This window comes from Triplophysa dalaica, chromosome 4, assembly GCF_015846415.1.
Source record: "Triplophysa dalaica isolate WHDGS20190420 chromosome 4, ASM1584641v1, whole genome shotgun sequence".
NCBI lineage: Eukaryota > Metazoa > Chordata > Actinopteri > Cypriniformes > Nemacheilidae > Triplophysa > Triplophysa dalaica.
The window spans coordinates 13,642,637-13,658,926 of NC_079545.1; the positions used below are offsets into that span (position 1 = coordinate 13,642,637).

General features: G+C 40.3%; 1 protein-coding gene across 2 annotated transcripts in view; it reads left to right on the plus strand.

Annotated features, from left to right (window-relative positions):
• sema4c (sema domain, immunoglobulin domain (Ig), transmembrane domain (TM) and short cytoplasmic domain, (semaphorin) 4C) overlaps window positions 1-10,712 on the plus strand; it is a 45,710-nt gene extending 34,998 nt beyond the window's left edge. Inside the window, exons 6-16 of one of the 2 annotated variants that reach the window (XR_008906505.1) lie at window positions 306-402; window positions 796-915; window positions 1,500-1,651; window positions 2,457-2,632; window positions 2,917-3,061; window positions 3,958-4,171; window positions 5,053-5,168; window positions 6,908-7,065; window positions 7,363-7,454; window positions 7,584-9,576; window positions 9,695-10,712. Coding sequence is in view for 1 of the 2 variants with exons in the window: in XM_056746185.1 (XP_056602163.1) it covers window positions 306-402; window positions 796-915; window positions 1,500-1,651; window positions 2,457-2,632; window positions 2,917-3,061; window positions 3,958-4,171; window positions 5,053-5,168; window positions 6,908-7,065; window positions 7,363-7,454; window positions 7,584-8,485 (2,172 nt within the window). In the remaining variant the exon portion in view is untranslated. Of the gene's footprint in view, window positions 1-305; window positions 403-795; window positions 916-1,499; window positions 1,652-2,456; window positions 2,633-2,916; window positions 3,062-3,957; window positions 4,172-5,052; window positions 5,169-6,907; window positions 7,066-7,362; window positions 7,455-7,583 lie in introns of both variants that reach the window. The other variant, XM_056746185.1, reaches the window with a different exon arrangement.
• Window positions 10,713-16,290: the final 5,578 nt, after the last annotated feature.

Consider the following 16,290-nt stretch of genomic DNA (forward strand, 5'->3'; position numbering starts at 1 on the left):
GTCTGTCAGGGTGAAGTAGGTCAGGCTCCGATATGGCGGAGGAGTTTTGTCGTCTGTGTATCTCTAGTGGTTTCCAGCTTGTCAAAGTGAAATATATCGAATGTAAATGAGGTTACGTTATCACGCAGCGAGGGCCGATGTGATAAGACAGCGTGGGGTGGTGAAAGATGAAGGTTTGTGTGTGGGCAGCAGGATGATGTAAACGGCTTTAGCTGCAGCTGAAACTCGTGGCCGAGGGCACAGCGTGGAGGTCAGGTCATGCGTGTAGGTTTGAACTGTACGACTTTTTGTGTTTCGTCTGACAGAACGCAGATCACTTTACTCTGGATAGTACCGCCTTGGAGGACGGAAAGGGAAAGTGCCCCTATGACCCTGCCAAAGGACATACAGGCCTCATAGTAGGTGAGTCATTTCAAGAACATGTGCCATCTTTCAAACCCTGTATTATTATTATTGTGTGTGTGTTTGTGCATGAGGAATATGCTTAAATATACCTGAGCGTTCCTTGGTCATTGCTGTTTTTTTGCCTTTGTACATTTACCACCATCCAAACTGTCCCCGTCTATCATATTGGCAACATCCTAGTACCATTGCATACAGTCCATACTTGCTTTTCATGCCCATTTATTTTACCCTCATGTGTCCTTTATGGTCAGATATTGTCTGTATATAAACGTATATTTCTTCTCATCCCTCTCATTGGAGAGAACGAGTCTCCCTTTAAGTTCTCATAAGCGAGGGGCTGTAGACAGGAGCGTGTGTGTCTGCTCTAAACATTCTTCACCTCTGTCACAGACAAAGAGTTATACGCCGCCACCCTCAATAACTTCCTGGGAACAGAGCCCGTAATCCTGAGGAACCTCGGACAACAGCATTACAGCATGAAAAGCGAATATCTGCCTGCTTGGCTTAACGGTAAGTCCGTAAATATAAGTCGTACCTGCTGAGTAAAGCAGCGTATGTTATGAAATGGGATAACAGGTTTTGGTCAGCCGGCTTTATCAGAATACAGTTCTGATTTCCAGCAAACACACATACTGGTGGAAAAATGCATACCTTTAATGCACCGTAAGTCACTTTATATTTAAAAAAAGGCAGACGCTTTTATCCAAAGCGACTTACAAGTAGGGTGCAGTGGGCAGCTGTCACTGCAGAGCAAACAGGGGTTAGGTGCCTTGCTCATGGGCAATTCAGTCATTTCCTAGTGGCACTGAGATTTGAACCAGCGACCTTCTGGCTACAAGTCCAACTCTCTAACCACTAGACCACAACGGACCCCCTTATATATAAACATAAATTAATGTACATGTAAAAAAATTCTACGAAAAATCTAACAGACTGTGCTTTTCAGAAAACTAAGAAAGCTCAGAAAACATCATTTCAGTGTTGTTTTATTGTTCCTTTAAGAGAGTTGCCGCTTATCTGCTGTCCCAACAGATCTGTGTTCTCATTTCTGACTTGGTGTTTCATTTCACGTCTTTTTTCCTTGTCTGCCACAGAGCCAAACTTCGTGGGATCAGCGCTGGTCCGGGAGAGCCGCAACAGCAAAGATGGGGATGACGATAAAATCTATTTCTTCTTTAGCGAAAGAGCAGTGGAGCTTGACTGTGACAGCGATCTGACCGTGGCGCGAGTGGCACGTGTGTGTAAGGTGAGAAAAGATGCTGTGATTGAAGAGATTGGGTGTGCTGCCTACCACCCTTTGTCAGAGGGTTGTCTTCTCGCACACCTTGCAAATGTTGTTTTTAGTATCTGTTTTCTGAAAAAATCCCCATTCTTTTACTACTAGACTAATCGTAGATCAATCGTGTCTCATTCCACACCTGTGTTGCTTTCTGTTAACATTTTAATAATTCATATTACTTTAATAATTTGTGCTATCTTTAGCACTTTTAATCTTAATTTTCAACATTTAATATTCATGAGACTTTGTCATTTTATAGTAGGGTTGTTCAGCGATTATTCGCGATTAAGTATAATATAGTATAATATATGCATCCAGTATAATATATATATATTTCTTTTGTATTTATAAACACATACACGTAATACACATTTAGGAAACATTTGCATTTATACGGTATATTCATATTTTTTATATAATTTAAATTATACATAAACATATATTAAGTTAAGTACAAAACAAATAAACACAGACTTATATTATGTAAACAAACTTTTATTCTGGGTGCTATTACTCACAATCAATGGTTAAACAGCCCTCTTTTATAGCTTCCATTTTTATTTATCTTTCATTTTTATAGCATTTTATAGCCCAATGATCTCGATAACATCTAACATTTAAAATATCATCCAGCTCTACTGACAAGGTGGTCAAAGCAAGTGATCAGATTCGATCTGCTGAGCTGTTACCATCGTGCACATTAGCAAGGCTTCTGGCCGTATGTCGTTTGGACTTTAACATCCGTTAAATGACAGCTTCCTTCACTTTCCAGGGCGACCTGGGGGGCACAAGGACCCTGCAAAAGAAATGGACCACCTTCCAGAAGGCCCGGTTAATCTGCTCTCTTCCAGAGCGGCACATCACCTTCAATAACCTGCGGGACGTCTTCACTCTACCCGGAGCGGACTGGAGAGGCACCAGTTTCTACGGCATCTTCCACGCACAGTGGTGAGTCAACACCTGTGCCCCACCCGTCCCTTTTACAAATATTTCTGTCTTGATTTCACCTCCCCTTTTTCTCGCTCTGACGTACTCGTGAAAGTCGTTCTGTCCTCTGCCTCTTATATAAAGTCTCCCAGTGCCAAACATCCAGCCGCGTTCCTCAACTCCAGAAAGTGCTGCACTGTCATTATGAGACAGCAAAGCTATTACTGTAATAAACCAGCCAATGTAGCGCAGGCATTTAGTTCAGTTCGACTGACTTTTACCTTCTGCACTTTCTTCTCTCTCAGGGGGGACGTGGACGTGTCAGCTGTGTGTCAGTATCAGATCGGAGAGGTGAAAACAGTGTTCGACGGTCCGTATAAAGAATACAGGGAATCTTCTCAACGATGGGGCCGATACACTGGCACTGTGCCCAGTCCACGACCTGGAGCGGTAAGCCGAGCAGCCGTCGAGATGGGAGGGCGAGAGGGCGTCCGTGACTAAGCAGTCTGTTAAAAATAGTTCAAGCTTTTTCGGTAAAAAATGTGCAGGATTTTTCACCTGAGATTCTGACCTGAGACTTGTCCTGTTACCGTTGCTCCACATGAGTATGTGCTCATCTTACTAACGTCGAAATGAGACCTAGGGGGAGATATTAAACTGAAAAGTTATGAGGACGTTTGGAATTTGAATTTCAGTATGATTTTGGGTTGTGCAAAAAAGCTAAGTGGATACTGAAAGGTGTTAAGGTCGAAAGTGTTCAAATGCCATCCAATATGGGTTTTCCGTGGAAGATTTCTGGAACTACAGTATTACATTCTCTGCAATTTTGAAAATGTGATTATAGCTTTGCCTTGTCTTTCTTTGATAAAACCATATAAATCAAACCGTTTTGAGGAATTGTCGTATCATGTCACGTTGACACGTAGCACAAACCGACTTTTCAAGTTATAAAAATAGTCAAAACTGAGGACACAAGTCTGCATGTTAACTAGACATAACCTGGCTTCACACCAAAAATATAAATAATAGTCTAAACTTTAAAATGAAAATGTGTAGTGTTTTGGTCCAACGGGCAGACCTCAATGTGAAGGATGAAATGTTAGAACACCAGCACTTACTGTAAACTGCTTTAGATTATATTTGACTGGAGAGGACCATTAAAAAGAGCCACTATAAGCCATTTCGGATTAAAGTTGCCTGACGAAAAGCAAATGAAATGGCACCCGTTCAAAGCAATTTAGCAAACTTTATTGCGATCGCGTATAAAAAGGTATAAAGCATTTATCCCAAAGCTGCTCTATTTACTCACCATTAAATTAAAAAGATTTCCTTTGTTCTTTCCGCAGTGTATTACAAACTTTGATCGGGAGAATGGCTACAACAGTTCCTTACAGCTGCCCGACTCGACCCTTAACTTTGCCAAAAAGCATCCTCTGATGGAGCTCAGGGCGGAAGCGCGCCCCCTGCTGCTCACTAAAGGTGTTAACTTCACCCGGATAGCTGTGGACAGAGTGAGCTCGCTGGACCAGAGATCTTACAATATGCTCTTCATAGGCACAGGTTTGTTGAAACACACACATACACACAATGTTTGTTCTTTGGTTCCCCTGTCCAAAAATATGAATAGCTCTTACAAGAAAACTAGTTTATTAGCTATAATGATGTATTTAAGTGGAAATGTCACATCCGCCAATTGATTCCTGTCACACAGGAAGGTCAGTTCTCGAAGTAAAAATAAAAATTATGTATTTGGCCTTGGCACACTCACTACACACTCCAACAAGTGCGACTGCCACTGAAATGTTTGTGTGTGTGTACTTTGGGGCATTTAATGAGTTCTGTTCCTCGCCAGGTTTCACACAAACTCTAAATACACATTTAGACGTAGTCTGGCATTTTGGGCTGGATGCCAGATCTGCCATTAAGAGTGTAGGCAGGTTTGTGTGTGTCTGTGTGTGTGTGTGCGTTGGAGACACTTTCTGAGTCTTGGATTGGGGATTAGAAGGGAACAGAGATACTCTGACATAAAGGAAAGTGGCAGGGTGGATTTGGAAAAGACCCCCGTAGTTCTTTCACTCCTCTTCTTCGTGATCCCTTTTTCACACTCTTCCTTCTTCTCAGACTGAAAGGGGGTCCTGTGGCACATTATCTGTGACAAGCTCTGTATGACAGGACAGAATACAGTACACACATACCCATAGAGTTATGCCGGGTCACGGCACCAGCTGGGGTTTATTCAATTTTCCTGCTGGTAATTTGTGTAACCTTGTTCCCAAAATCCTATGACAGAAAAAGATGGTGTGTACTGATGATGTATTAATAGACTATTTGTCTCTCCTCTCTCGCTTTTTTCTTCCTTCTCCCTCTCGTTCCATTATTTCTCCCCCACTGAATGTAATCTATCCCCAACTTTCATCCCTGCCTCTCTGTTTGCCTTTCAGCGGATGGATGGCTCCAGCGTGTCGTGATTTTGGGTTCAGAGGCCCATGTGATTGAAGAAATCCAGCTGTTTGACAGGCAGCAACCAGTGGACAGCCTCACCATCTCTCACAGCAAAGTAATTTCTGCTCTCTACTCTCGCTCAAGCATTCAACTATACTGCCTCACTGCCAGGGTGTGAAGTACTGAGAAATCGTACATGAGAGAAAGTGCACACGCAGTGTCAAGATCTTGTTCGATTAAAAAAAGGAAGTAAAAAAAGTATGTAGCCGAAAACATACTAGTACCTACGTTTTTCTTCGCTTTTGGAAATGTAATTGAAAAAGTTTTTACTCTAACACTTTAGATAAAGATTGTATTTATTAAAGGGACAACTCAACCAAAAATCTAAATTCGGACTTCATTAACTCACTCTCGAGTTGTTCCATATCTGCATATGTTTCTTTGCTATGATGAACAGAGAAAAGATATTTGGAAGAATGCTTGTGACCAAACAGTTCTTGGCCACTATTGACAGCCATAGTAGTAAAACATTGTTTGGTAGTAAAATATTGTCAATTACAATATTAGTCAAAAGAACTGTTTGCTGTCCTACATTCTTCAAAATATCTTCCTTTGTGTTCAGCATAACAAATAAATCTATAAAGCAATTTTTCCTAATATGGTAGTCAATGGTGGCCAAGAACTGTTTGGTTACAAGCATTCTTCCAAATGTGTATCTCTGTGTTCGTCAGAGCAAAGAAATGTATACAGATTGAGAACAACTTGAGGGTGAGTAAATGAAGACAGTTCCTTTAAAAGGCTGTAGGAATTCACATTCCTAAATAATACATTTTATATTTTTTTTCTGGCTGATAAACATCTTGATACTTCATGACTTCAGTGAGGTTAATTTTCAATGATGTTATTTAATATAACTAAAATGGATAAATGACCATCATGCAATAGAGAATGGCTTGTAATTTACATTATAAGCTAAGGGAAAATAAAAAAGAAATATTCTTAGGAGTGTGATTTGACCTAACACTGTAAGGCAGTCTCATGTTTACCAGGTGAATGTGTAAGGATTAATTGACGACAGGCCTTAACTTTTAAATAATTGAACAGACCGGAGACAACTATACGCTTATATCACGGTTACCACACCAAAGGACCCTGTTTAAATGTTTATTTCAATGTTTGTCGTGTTATCGTCTTTAAAATGCAGTTGATGGTAGGACGACTTTCTTGCGCATCTTTTCTGTTAGAGCAAACGGACTTGAGCCATGTGGGTGTGTGTGTTTGTGTGAATGAGAGAGCGTGAGATCATGCCCACACCTGCGTGTTTGCGATAATGTGACAGAAAAGCCAGTGATGACAATATTTCACATATTGTTTATATCTTCAGCAGTAAAAAAATCTTTTGTAATAGTACGTCTTTCAAAATATATGTATTATCGGTTATAAGCAGCATGAGGAGGAAAACGAATGATGGGCTGAAGGCTACGCTATAACTTCTCTTTTGTTGTTTAAACTTGGCGAAGTCATATAGAACTGTTATGCGGTCAGCAGACCTGAAGCACCTTCATAGGTGTGCATTTTACTGAAAGTTAATGCATACCCATAGAACGTTTGTCAACCAATCAGATTGAAGCATTCAATGACCATATAATGGCAAAGTTAGAGACTAATACGTTTTCTCATTTGTTTTTCTTTAAAATGCAATTAAGCTAAATTAAGTATAGTGTATATTTTTAGGGATAGTAATGAAATACAATTACTCGAATACAACCCACTCACTGGCATTAACCAGTTTTGAAAGACTTGTTTTCTTTCCTGTATAAGCATGTGTCCACATATTTCTGTGTTTGTCTACAGAAGTATTTGTACATCGGCTCGCGCTCTGAAGTTCTTCAGCTGCCCTTGGCAAACTGTAGCCGGTATCATTCTCAGCCAGACTGCCTGCTGTCCAGAGACCCGTACTGTGCCTGGGACAGCGAGGGACGCGCATGTGTCCGCATCGACCTCCACCGCGGGTAAATCCATCTCTCTATTGTCCTCCCTTTGTTCACTTTATCCCTTGCCGGACGACTCTGCTAACAATCTTACTGTCATCCGTTCACTCTTGAACCTCACCACTTTCTCCATAATTCCTATGTACTTCTCTTGTTATGAACCACCTGCTCTGCGGGACTCTTCTTTCCTCACCTCTCACTTCTTGTCAGTTTACAGTCTTCTTCTACTGCCCGTCCTTTGTAGTCTGAAGCTATCCCTATAGCAGTGTGCCTAACAGCCTTCTGACACATCGTCAATATTTGCTCTCCCCCCCGCAGCTCCACATCTACGCTCTCCCAGGACCTCATGCTGGAGAGGTTCAATCGAGGAAAAGCCAAGTTTGATAAGCCCGTCTCCATCCCCAGCCCTGGTACGTCAGACATACACTGCCCCCTGCAGGACACATTGAGCAGCCTTTTTCAATGTACAGACCCACAAACTTGTACGGTTAATAAAAAAAGGAGATTTTATATGTTTAAATATTTTCTTTTATTCTCAGATCATTCTAGGGTGAAAAATGTGACGGTGGTCGTCGGATCAGACCTGGTACTTCCCTGCCATCTGGTTTCTAACTTGGCCCAGCCGTTTTGGGAAATCAATGACCGTGAGCTCGCCTTAATAGAAGGAGAGGCCATTGGACCTCGATTCGACCGAGCCCTTCGTTCCCTCGTCATCCCTCAAGCCGGCTCTCTTCAAGCAGGCCGCTACGTTTGCTACTCAGAGGAACAGGGCGCGAAATTCCAGACGGAGAGATACCAGGTCGCGGTGGTGGCCAGCGCTCCTGTTTTTATGGAGGCCCGCGCTCCCGACGGCAGCATGGGATTATTCTGGGTCCTGGTGATCACTTTGGGAGCTGTTTGTTTGATGTTGCTTATCGCCTCTTTGTACCTTCGTAGAAGACTGAAGCTGGCACTGGGCAAAGGGGTGGAAATGAAACCATTGGAAAGCACCTTAGTGTACCCCATTACATTACCCAAAGAGCCGACCAGCCGCCCGCCGTTCATTCCCAGCAAGATGGCCAACGATGAGGATAGATTCTGGGAGACAGGCGCAAATTACTATTACTCAGACGGGTCCCTTAAAATTGTGCCCGGGCACGCCATGTGCTCCACAAGCAACTCTGCATCTCCGAGCACCATTCCAGGTCAGCCTATTCACTCGCCAAGCAGGTTGAGCCTCACCAACATCCGCAACTCGGGCACCAACGGGTACATCCGGCTGAATTTGAGCACGGCCGGAGAGGAGAGAGGGAGTGGAGGAGTAGGAATAGGCATGGGGAGTGGACTTGGGCTGGGCAGCCGAGACAACGACTACTCCAGTCCGTTCAAAGAGGAGCTCCGGAGAACCCTCCAGCAGAGGAGCGTCCTGCCCGACGCCAACCCTGAGGAGTCTTCTGTGTAGAATCCACAGACAACCTCACCTACCTACCTCCTGCTTGGGGAACCCTCTCCATCTTTCTCTACTCGCAAACTATTCATTCTCTGTCTGAACTTTTGCCGTTCCACACTGTAGGGCCACCACGCTTTACAACATTCCCTCGTATTCTTCTGGTTCTCACACTTACTAACACTCAAACAAGACCGAACACGTCTAGCAAAACTTTTGTAAATGTCTTTATTTAAAGAGCAACGGCCTCGTGTTGAGCATGGCTAACAGGCAAACACAGGTACATCTCTGAGAGGAACCCGACCAGCCAAATGTAGCTGTCAGTCCGATCTGTGTTAGGCAGAGTTCTGGCTACATATCAAAATCATTTGGCAAGCTGGAGGACAAGGAGCTCTGCTCTCGTATTTTGGCGCCCAAGTCGCTTGCCTCGATCAAGGCAGGTGTTTGGAGACGATAGCTTTTTGTGAAAAGAAACCAAGTGAGAGGAGACATAGAGGACAAAACGCTAGATGACAATCATGCTCTTCTCTCAGGAGGTGTTTCAAAGAGAAGAGAGAGAAAAAATTGAGTGACCTGTAAAACAGAGACTGGACTGGAGCAATGGACAAAAACGCTTTGCCTTTCTTTCTTTACAGCCCGATGACTTTTTTAACATTGTATTTTTTCTGAAAAATGTGCTTGCAGCACTAATATATTGTGAGGTTTTTCTGTCTGTTTATTGCAAGCCTTAAAATGTTTTTTTTTTTTTACGATATCTGGTTTCATCTGAAATATGAACGAGGACTCGTTGACGTTCTTATCCACCTCAAAATCCAAGACAGTAGCATGAGGAAGATGGGAAAGGAACGCTGTACTAAGACTTTATTGGATGTGACAGCAAGTGCATTATTATATAAATTTAGCTCGAACTGCCAAATGAAGTACAACTACAGTGTTTGCCTACTTGAACCAGGTGAATGAAGCGACACGTTGGAATGAAACTCCTAAAAGTCCTAAAGCCAATTTACTCTCGATGAGCGGGATTTTTCAAGGACTAACAATGAGCTGAGCTTGTTGATAAGTCCATCATAAGTGACTAATGAGAGGCTACCGCTGATCAAACACAAGTAAGACTACACCAAATAAACGCTTCCGTTTCATTATGTTACTTGGCATGACGTTCTGTGTTTACATAACTCATTAAAACCGTTCGCTAACAGGCTGTATCCCTCTTATCTCTTTCAGCGTGGGCTTTGCAGATTTTAAACAGACTAAATACAAAACAGGGTGAAAACGCAGAGGACGTTTCATTCCATTGACCTTGATTGTGACGACAAATGAAGGAGATACATGTTATTCGTGACCCCGCGGGTGGAGAGGCACTACGATTGGTCATCGCTGGTCCATACTCTGTTGCATGATGTTTTGCTAAAAGCATAAGTTTAACAATACTTAATGTTAAAAAAAATTGTCATACCTGTGCCTCTTCACCTTGGGTGAAGCCAAAGCAGACTGCACACGTTTCTATTTTCTCCTTTCCTTTATTCTTCTCTTTTTATGGTTTGGAGTTTGTTGCACAGAAATTAAGTGTTGTTTGAAGTCTTTGTTCTACTACTCTTGTTTTAATGGAATGCTATTTTTTGTGGCATGATAGCTTTAAGGTCTTCTTAAGCAGCTTTCTCTTTTGTCATTCGCTTTGTCTGGAATCTGTGCCACACAGCGTAAGAGGGAAGTTTACTCTTGTTGGAAAAAGATCTTGGGACTTAAATGTACGCTGAGAAACATTCTGCCAGGACTTCCCAGGGCGGGCCTCTGACTTACACGTGGAATCTTACAGTTCTTAATTTTACTAACCGCTTTGATAAAACTGTCAAACGACCAATGTAAATTCACTGAGTGACCGGAAGTGTTACGTATCTTTGTTTGCATCATGCATGGCTTTTTTTGTACTGACCAGTATTTCCTGCTTGATGAAAAATACGGTCATCACAGATCTTATCATCTCACATGGCTTTAAACCTGACGCTTCTTTGTGGTTGCTGTTCAAATTTAAAATCTATTTTCTTGCATTTTTAATTATTTGTTGCTGTTTTTTCTTTAGATAATTATGTTAAGTAACTTATTTTGCTTGTACAAAAAGTTGATATTTATTACCATTGTACATATGCCCTTATTTTTTATATATATGTATATATCTACAGAAAATAAAAGTAGAGATCAGTTCACAATGTGACTGTGCATCTATGTTCACATATTCTGAAAATGACATTGAAATGTTTTATTTCTTTTTAATGCATAATACCCAAATATGTTTTTAAAATGCATCTGCTACAATATTTTTACGCATTGAAGAAGGAATATCTGTAAATTCACAGCTGTGTTGAGAGTATTTCAACCCTGAATGCTTACAGAACATAAAATTGGATTAACGTTCTGCGCTTGTCCCATCAGTTTACACCCTTGCAATCCTCAGTCGTAAAGGTAAGTAGATTGCTATCCTGTCAGAGCTAAATACATCATCGCTTTTACTCATGTTGTGATTTTTGCGTTTTCTCGGTTATGGAACACCCATTTTCACCATCCAATCAATTTCTGAAGAATTGTCCCTTCATGTTTTTCTTGCTTGAAAAACATGCAATTTCAGATTTCAAAATATGCCACGATATGAAAATAAAATTGAAAATTTCAATTCACATTGACGTTACACTCTTCTGGTCCTGTTACCTTGAATAATTTTCAAGGTGGTTGCAGAAAGTTCAGCCAAAAGGATCTGGGCCAAACGGACTGACCTGACACCAAGCCTGTTTGCCAAGATCTTCACGGCTCTGTAGGGAGTGTAGCTGCATAATTTCCATATGAGTTATTATAACCAGAATGATCTCTCACTGCTGTCTTCAGATGTCCTCAGTACTACTTTATCTGACACGCAACAGTCAATGAGCTCTTTATTGATGAAGTGACAATAGTGATAAGGATCAAGGTTACAATCCTTGACTTTCAACACCGCTTCACAATCATCCATTGATTGTTGGTTTAGTCACGACTTCCAATGGCTTTCATGGAAGAGATGAATCAATTTGAAGGAAACGTTGGCCTACACAAACTCCTGTTGCAAGCATAAAAAGAGCCTTATGTGACACTATAGGGAGCCTCAGACATTATATTATATTATATTTTTGAATGCAAAACCAGGAAGTGAGTTAACATCGCTCCAAAGCTCCAAAGTCAATGTTTTTTTTAATGGGTTTTTGGTACATTGACTGAAATACGATATGTGTTTAACAAAAAAGAAAGTATTTTCACGTTTTATCTTATGACATAACATAAGATTGCTAAAAAGTTGTTAAAAGTGAATACATCCTTTGGCAGGGACATTAGACGTAATGTTTAGAATCTTTTTTAAAGATTGCCTGAAGGTATACACACTTTTGCTGTTTTCTATGCTTCAAGGCTTTGTTTTAGTCTATGTTTATACTTATGTTCTATTTTGACGGTTTTATACACAGTTTTATATTTAAATATTATTATTTATATATAGTTCATATTTATTTAAATGGAACATACTCCAAAAGAAATGTTAACAGAAACACTTAATTTCACTCATTTTGATATGTCAATTTATCTTTATGTTTGACCTTTGCTAGCGTCAAGCTTTTCTATTAAAGAATGAATGCTGCTTGTCGGTTAGTTCCCACATCCGTTCCTGGCGTTCAAGTCATACCAATCAACTCTCCTCATTCTCGAAGGACATCTTTTGTAGAAGTAATTAATTAATTAATTCATTTCATTAATTTTTTACATTTATAAAGTGCTTTTCTGGGTACTCAAAGTGCTTAACATGGAAGGGGGGAATCTCCTCAACCACCACCAATGTGCAGCATCCACCTGGATGATGCGACGGAACCCATATTGTGCCAGAACGCCCACCACACAACAGCTTATTGGTAGAGAGGAGACAGAGTTACGAAGCCAATTAGTACATATGGTAATGATTAGGTGACAATGATGATGTATAGAGGCGAATGGGCGAATTTGAATTTGGCATTTTTAATGACCACTTCGGTTAAATGTCTCATTCGAAGGACGGGAGTACCGTCTGTAAACATGCAGCAGACCCTTTGTGAATTAAGACATGATAACCAACATCTAGCACAATGACAGCGCAAAGCCTGCCCACACCTGTAAAACACTATTCCGTTTCGGTAGCTGAATGTTCAGTCAAAGCAGGGAAATGTAAAAATCGTAGGCAGCAGACATCAAAGTTTAAAGAAGACACCAGACAGTTTCTTCTGACATCCACACTTAGCTCAGCCTCCCACAAAGATATACCTCGAGTCAAACAAAAGGAGAGATTTCAAGATCAAACAATTTATTATTTCCGAGATGGAGGCTGTTTGCATTGCCTGACTGCATTTCTTTAGGAATAAACTAAATCTCTGATCATTTTCGTTTAAAGGAGCTTTTGATGTTGCAAAACTGTGTAACTCCCCACATAAACACATACATTGTGTAGATATACTCTTCTTGAACTAACACTGGGATGTATACTGCAACTACAAACTGTCTCTTAATTACAGATGGGGATATAATGTGATTATCAGCTCAGCTTTAATACCCTGCTAACAAGACGTATGTGTGTTCTGCAGTTGGAGGCAAACTAGAAATACACGCAAAGCTACCACAGGCATCAAAGAATTAATGAGAAAAAACTTACAAGTTCGCCACAATATTTGACAGAAATAGGACGCACGGCGAGAACATGTCAAAGAGCTAGTGAGTCAGCCTTAACTGCTGAATCCAAATTAGTGGATATCAGAAGTGCTTGCAGTAACGTTGACGCTAAACCAACTCTGTAAGTTTTCATGATTTGTGTCAAGCCTTCTTGCACCTTCTTTCATAACCCTTAGACATTTAAAGGGATAGTTCACAAGAATTCTGTATTCATGTATTTATAATTTCATTCAAAACCTGTTTATGACGGATTCTTCTGTGGAACACAAAAGATATTTTGAGGAATGTCTCAGTGGTTTTGTGTCCATAAAATGGAAGTCAATGGCGTCAATGTTGTTTGGTTACCAACGTTCTTCAAAATGTCTTATTTTGTATTCTGCAGAGGAAAGAAAGTCATGCAGTGTTGGAATGATATGAGGGTGAGTAAATGATTAATGACTTTTCACTTGAACTATCCCTTTCATGTCAATAAGATTCTTTTTGAAACTATGTTATAAAAATGTTATATCCTTATCATTATTGCACTTTTATATCATGATAGAAAACACCTATCACGTTGATGTGCTATTGTATTTACATGGTTTTAGTAACTTAAAGAATACCGTACACTACAAGTATATGTCACATGGTATACTCTGGTACCAGATTTATAAAACAGGTTATTTTTGGTAATTTGTTAATGTGAGGTGCATGGTTTAAAGTTTTGTTTCTCGATCGGTTTGTAACGGTTTCATCCCTGCTATAACAAAATCCGCATATACAACAATTTTTTGTCTTACTGACCTTTGCTTAAATTTGTTTACGCCTTCTGTTTATACCAGCTATTTAAGGGTAGACATAGCTTTGGGGTTTTTGAGGAAGATAGATAATGATGGCGGGGAGGCATAACAAACAATGCTAATCTGTTAAAGTTAAGAAAGGTCAAAGAAATATGAAGCAAATTGTATTCATTATTAATGGTATTTGTCACAACAAGAAACGTTTTGGTGGAAAATGCCAGTTTATGAGGAAGGCATTTATTGTCATTCAGAGTGTAGTAGCCTATAGCCTGCAGCAGACTCGTCCATGTCATGAAACACCTGGGCTCTCCTGGCACATTCACCAGAAGACTGTTTGTGCTCTCTGTTCTTCACTCAACACAATCAGATTCAACACGCTCTCCATGCCAACCTGGCACGGCCGAACATCGCTCCATACATCTGCTGAAGGATCAGCCTATCCAATAAAGACGACAAAGCTTTTATGATGTATAAAGCCCTGACTGTCAATCTCCATATCGAGCACTGAAACATTCTCTGCATGAGCACATCTGTGAAAAAAGATGCAGATGATTGCCCTGTAGATTGTCATCTATACGTGTGGAGTACTTTTGCGATTTTTATTCTGTATTTCGATAATAATAGTTTGATGTATGACAAAGCCTAGTAATTTATGAAGCTAATAATCCACATTTATTGTTTGTTAAATTCCATGCATTAACACATCAAACAGGTTGTGTAAAGGTTTTAGAAATGGTGGTGCTTCTAAAAGGTGGTTAAAATGTGTTTTTCCACTCGGTTAAAGAAAAAAGTTTTGACTCTCTGTCACAGCAAAGCACAAATTGCTGCTTAGTGGGCAGCTAAAGCTTCAGGTATGTCTCTTTCAGACATAGGCCTACAACCCAGAAAAATACTTTCATATTTCATGCATTCTGACTTATTTACACTGTTGTAAGTTCTGGCTTCTCATGCTTAACAACGTTTTTGATATGTCTGGATCCCTGTTTCGTAACCTGTAGGGCTGCAGCTCGTTATTCTTGGGCTTGTTTGTTTACGGCATTTCAGTGATGGATGTTATATAAACGGTGGATATAAAGCTGGATTTGGAGATCGTTTGAAACTGATAGATGGCGCGGTCCCAGTGCTAAAATAAGCCGGACATGAACTTCACGCGGTTAGTCAAACTAATTCATTTGTCTGTGTTTTGTTGGCAATTGCCGCGTTACACATACAGTAACAGACAACCACACTAAAGAAATACACATGGATATATATGATTTTATTTTCATTTAGCTTAACTAGTTTATTGTTTTCAGCCATTAAAGGGCACATTTGTTAGTTTCATTTGGTCAGTATATAATATGTGTTAATTTAATCTTATAATTTCTTTATTGCTCATGTCACTGACGTTTACCAGTTTTTACGGAGCCGTTGAAGGGACATTTGCGGAAAAAAAGAAGACTTTCTCGTGCGCACGAGAAACTTTTTGCGTGCTCACGAGTTAGTATGTGCCTGTTATGCATAAAAAGGCCTTTAGATGGCACAAGTTTAAATGAAATGTAGATTAAATAGAAATTAATAGGTACGTCTATGCAGTTGGGAGGGGATATTTTAAAACGTTTGATGTAAAACACGCACAACGTGTATTAATGCATGAAGGCAGTAGCTTTTAAAAGGCTAAATTCATTACACAGCTTAGGTGCCAAATACTATTACTGCTTAGTCTATTGTGTATGGGAAGAATTCCAGTGGCCTTGTTCATGTCTGTACAATATAAATAAGAGTGATCGTGGCATTCGTTGACGAATCGGTTATTTCATAAGCTCGTATAGTGTTTGTCCACACGCAGTTTTTCTGCAGTTTTCCGCAGTTTTGTACAAACGCAATACAGCTCTGTATCTGCGCTCGATGCGGCTGCTTCCTCTCCCCTCCCACTCAAACAGATTGGCTGTTCTGCCTCAAGTCCCGCCTCTCTTGATGTTTTAGATTGATCGGTCAGCTCGTGCTGAGGAGGCGGGAACGGTTATGGTTATTTACGCCTCCCTATTCCAGTTACTTTGAATGAGTGTTTATGCTTTTGAGGTTTTTAAATAACCTTGATATGTGTTTGGGAAGATGTTTAGTTTATGTTTTGTTGATATGTCGAGTATTTTCTGAATTATATTTTGTTTTTAGACTAATGCTAATTGCCAATTGGGATATTGTTCAAAGATAGATAAATTCGGTTATTTATGTGGCATGTAATGTATAAAGTAACTGTGATGAAGAAGGCTGTGAATTGACGAGGAGGAGGGACAAATTGTCCTTGTTAAGCAGTGTATTTATTGGTTTATTGATTTTGATATTTTGGGC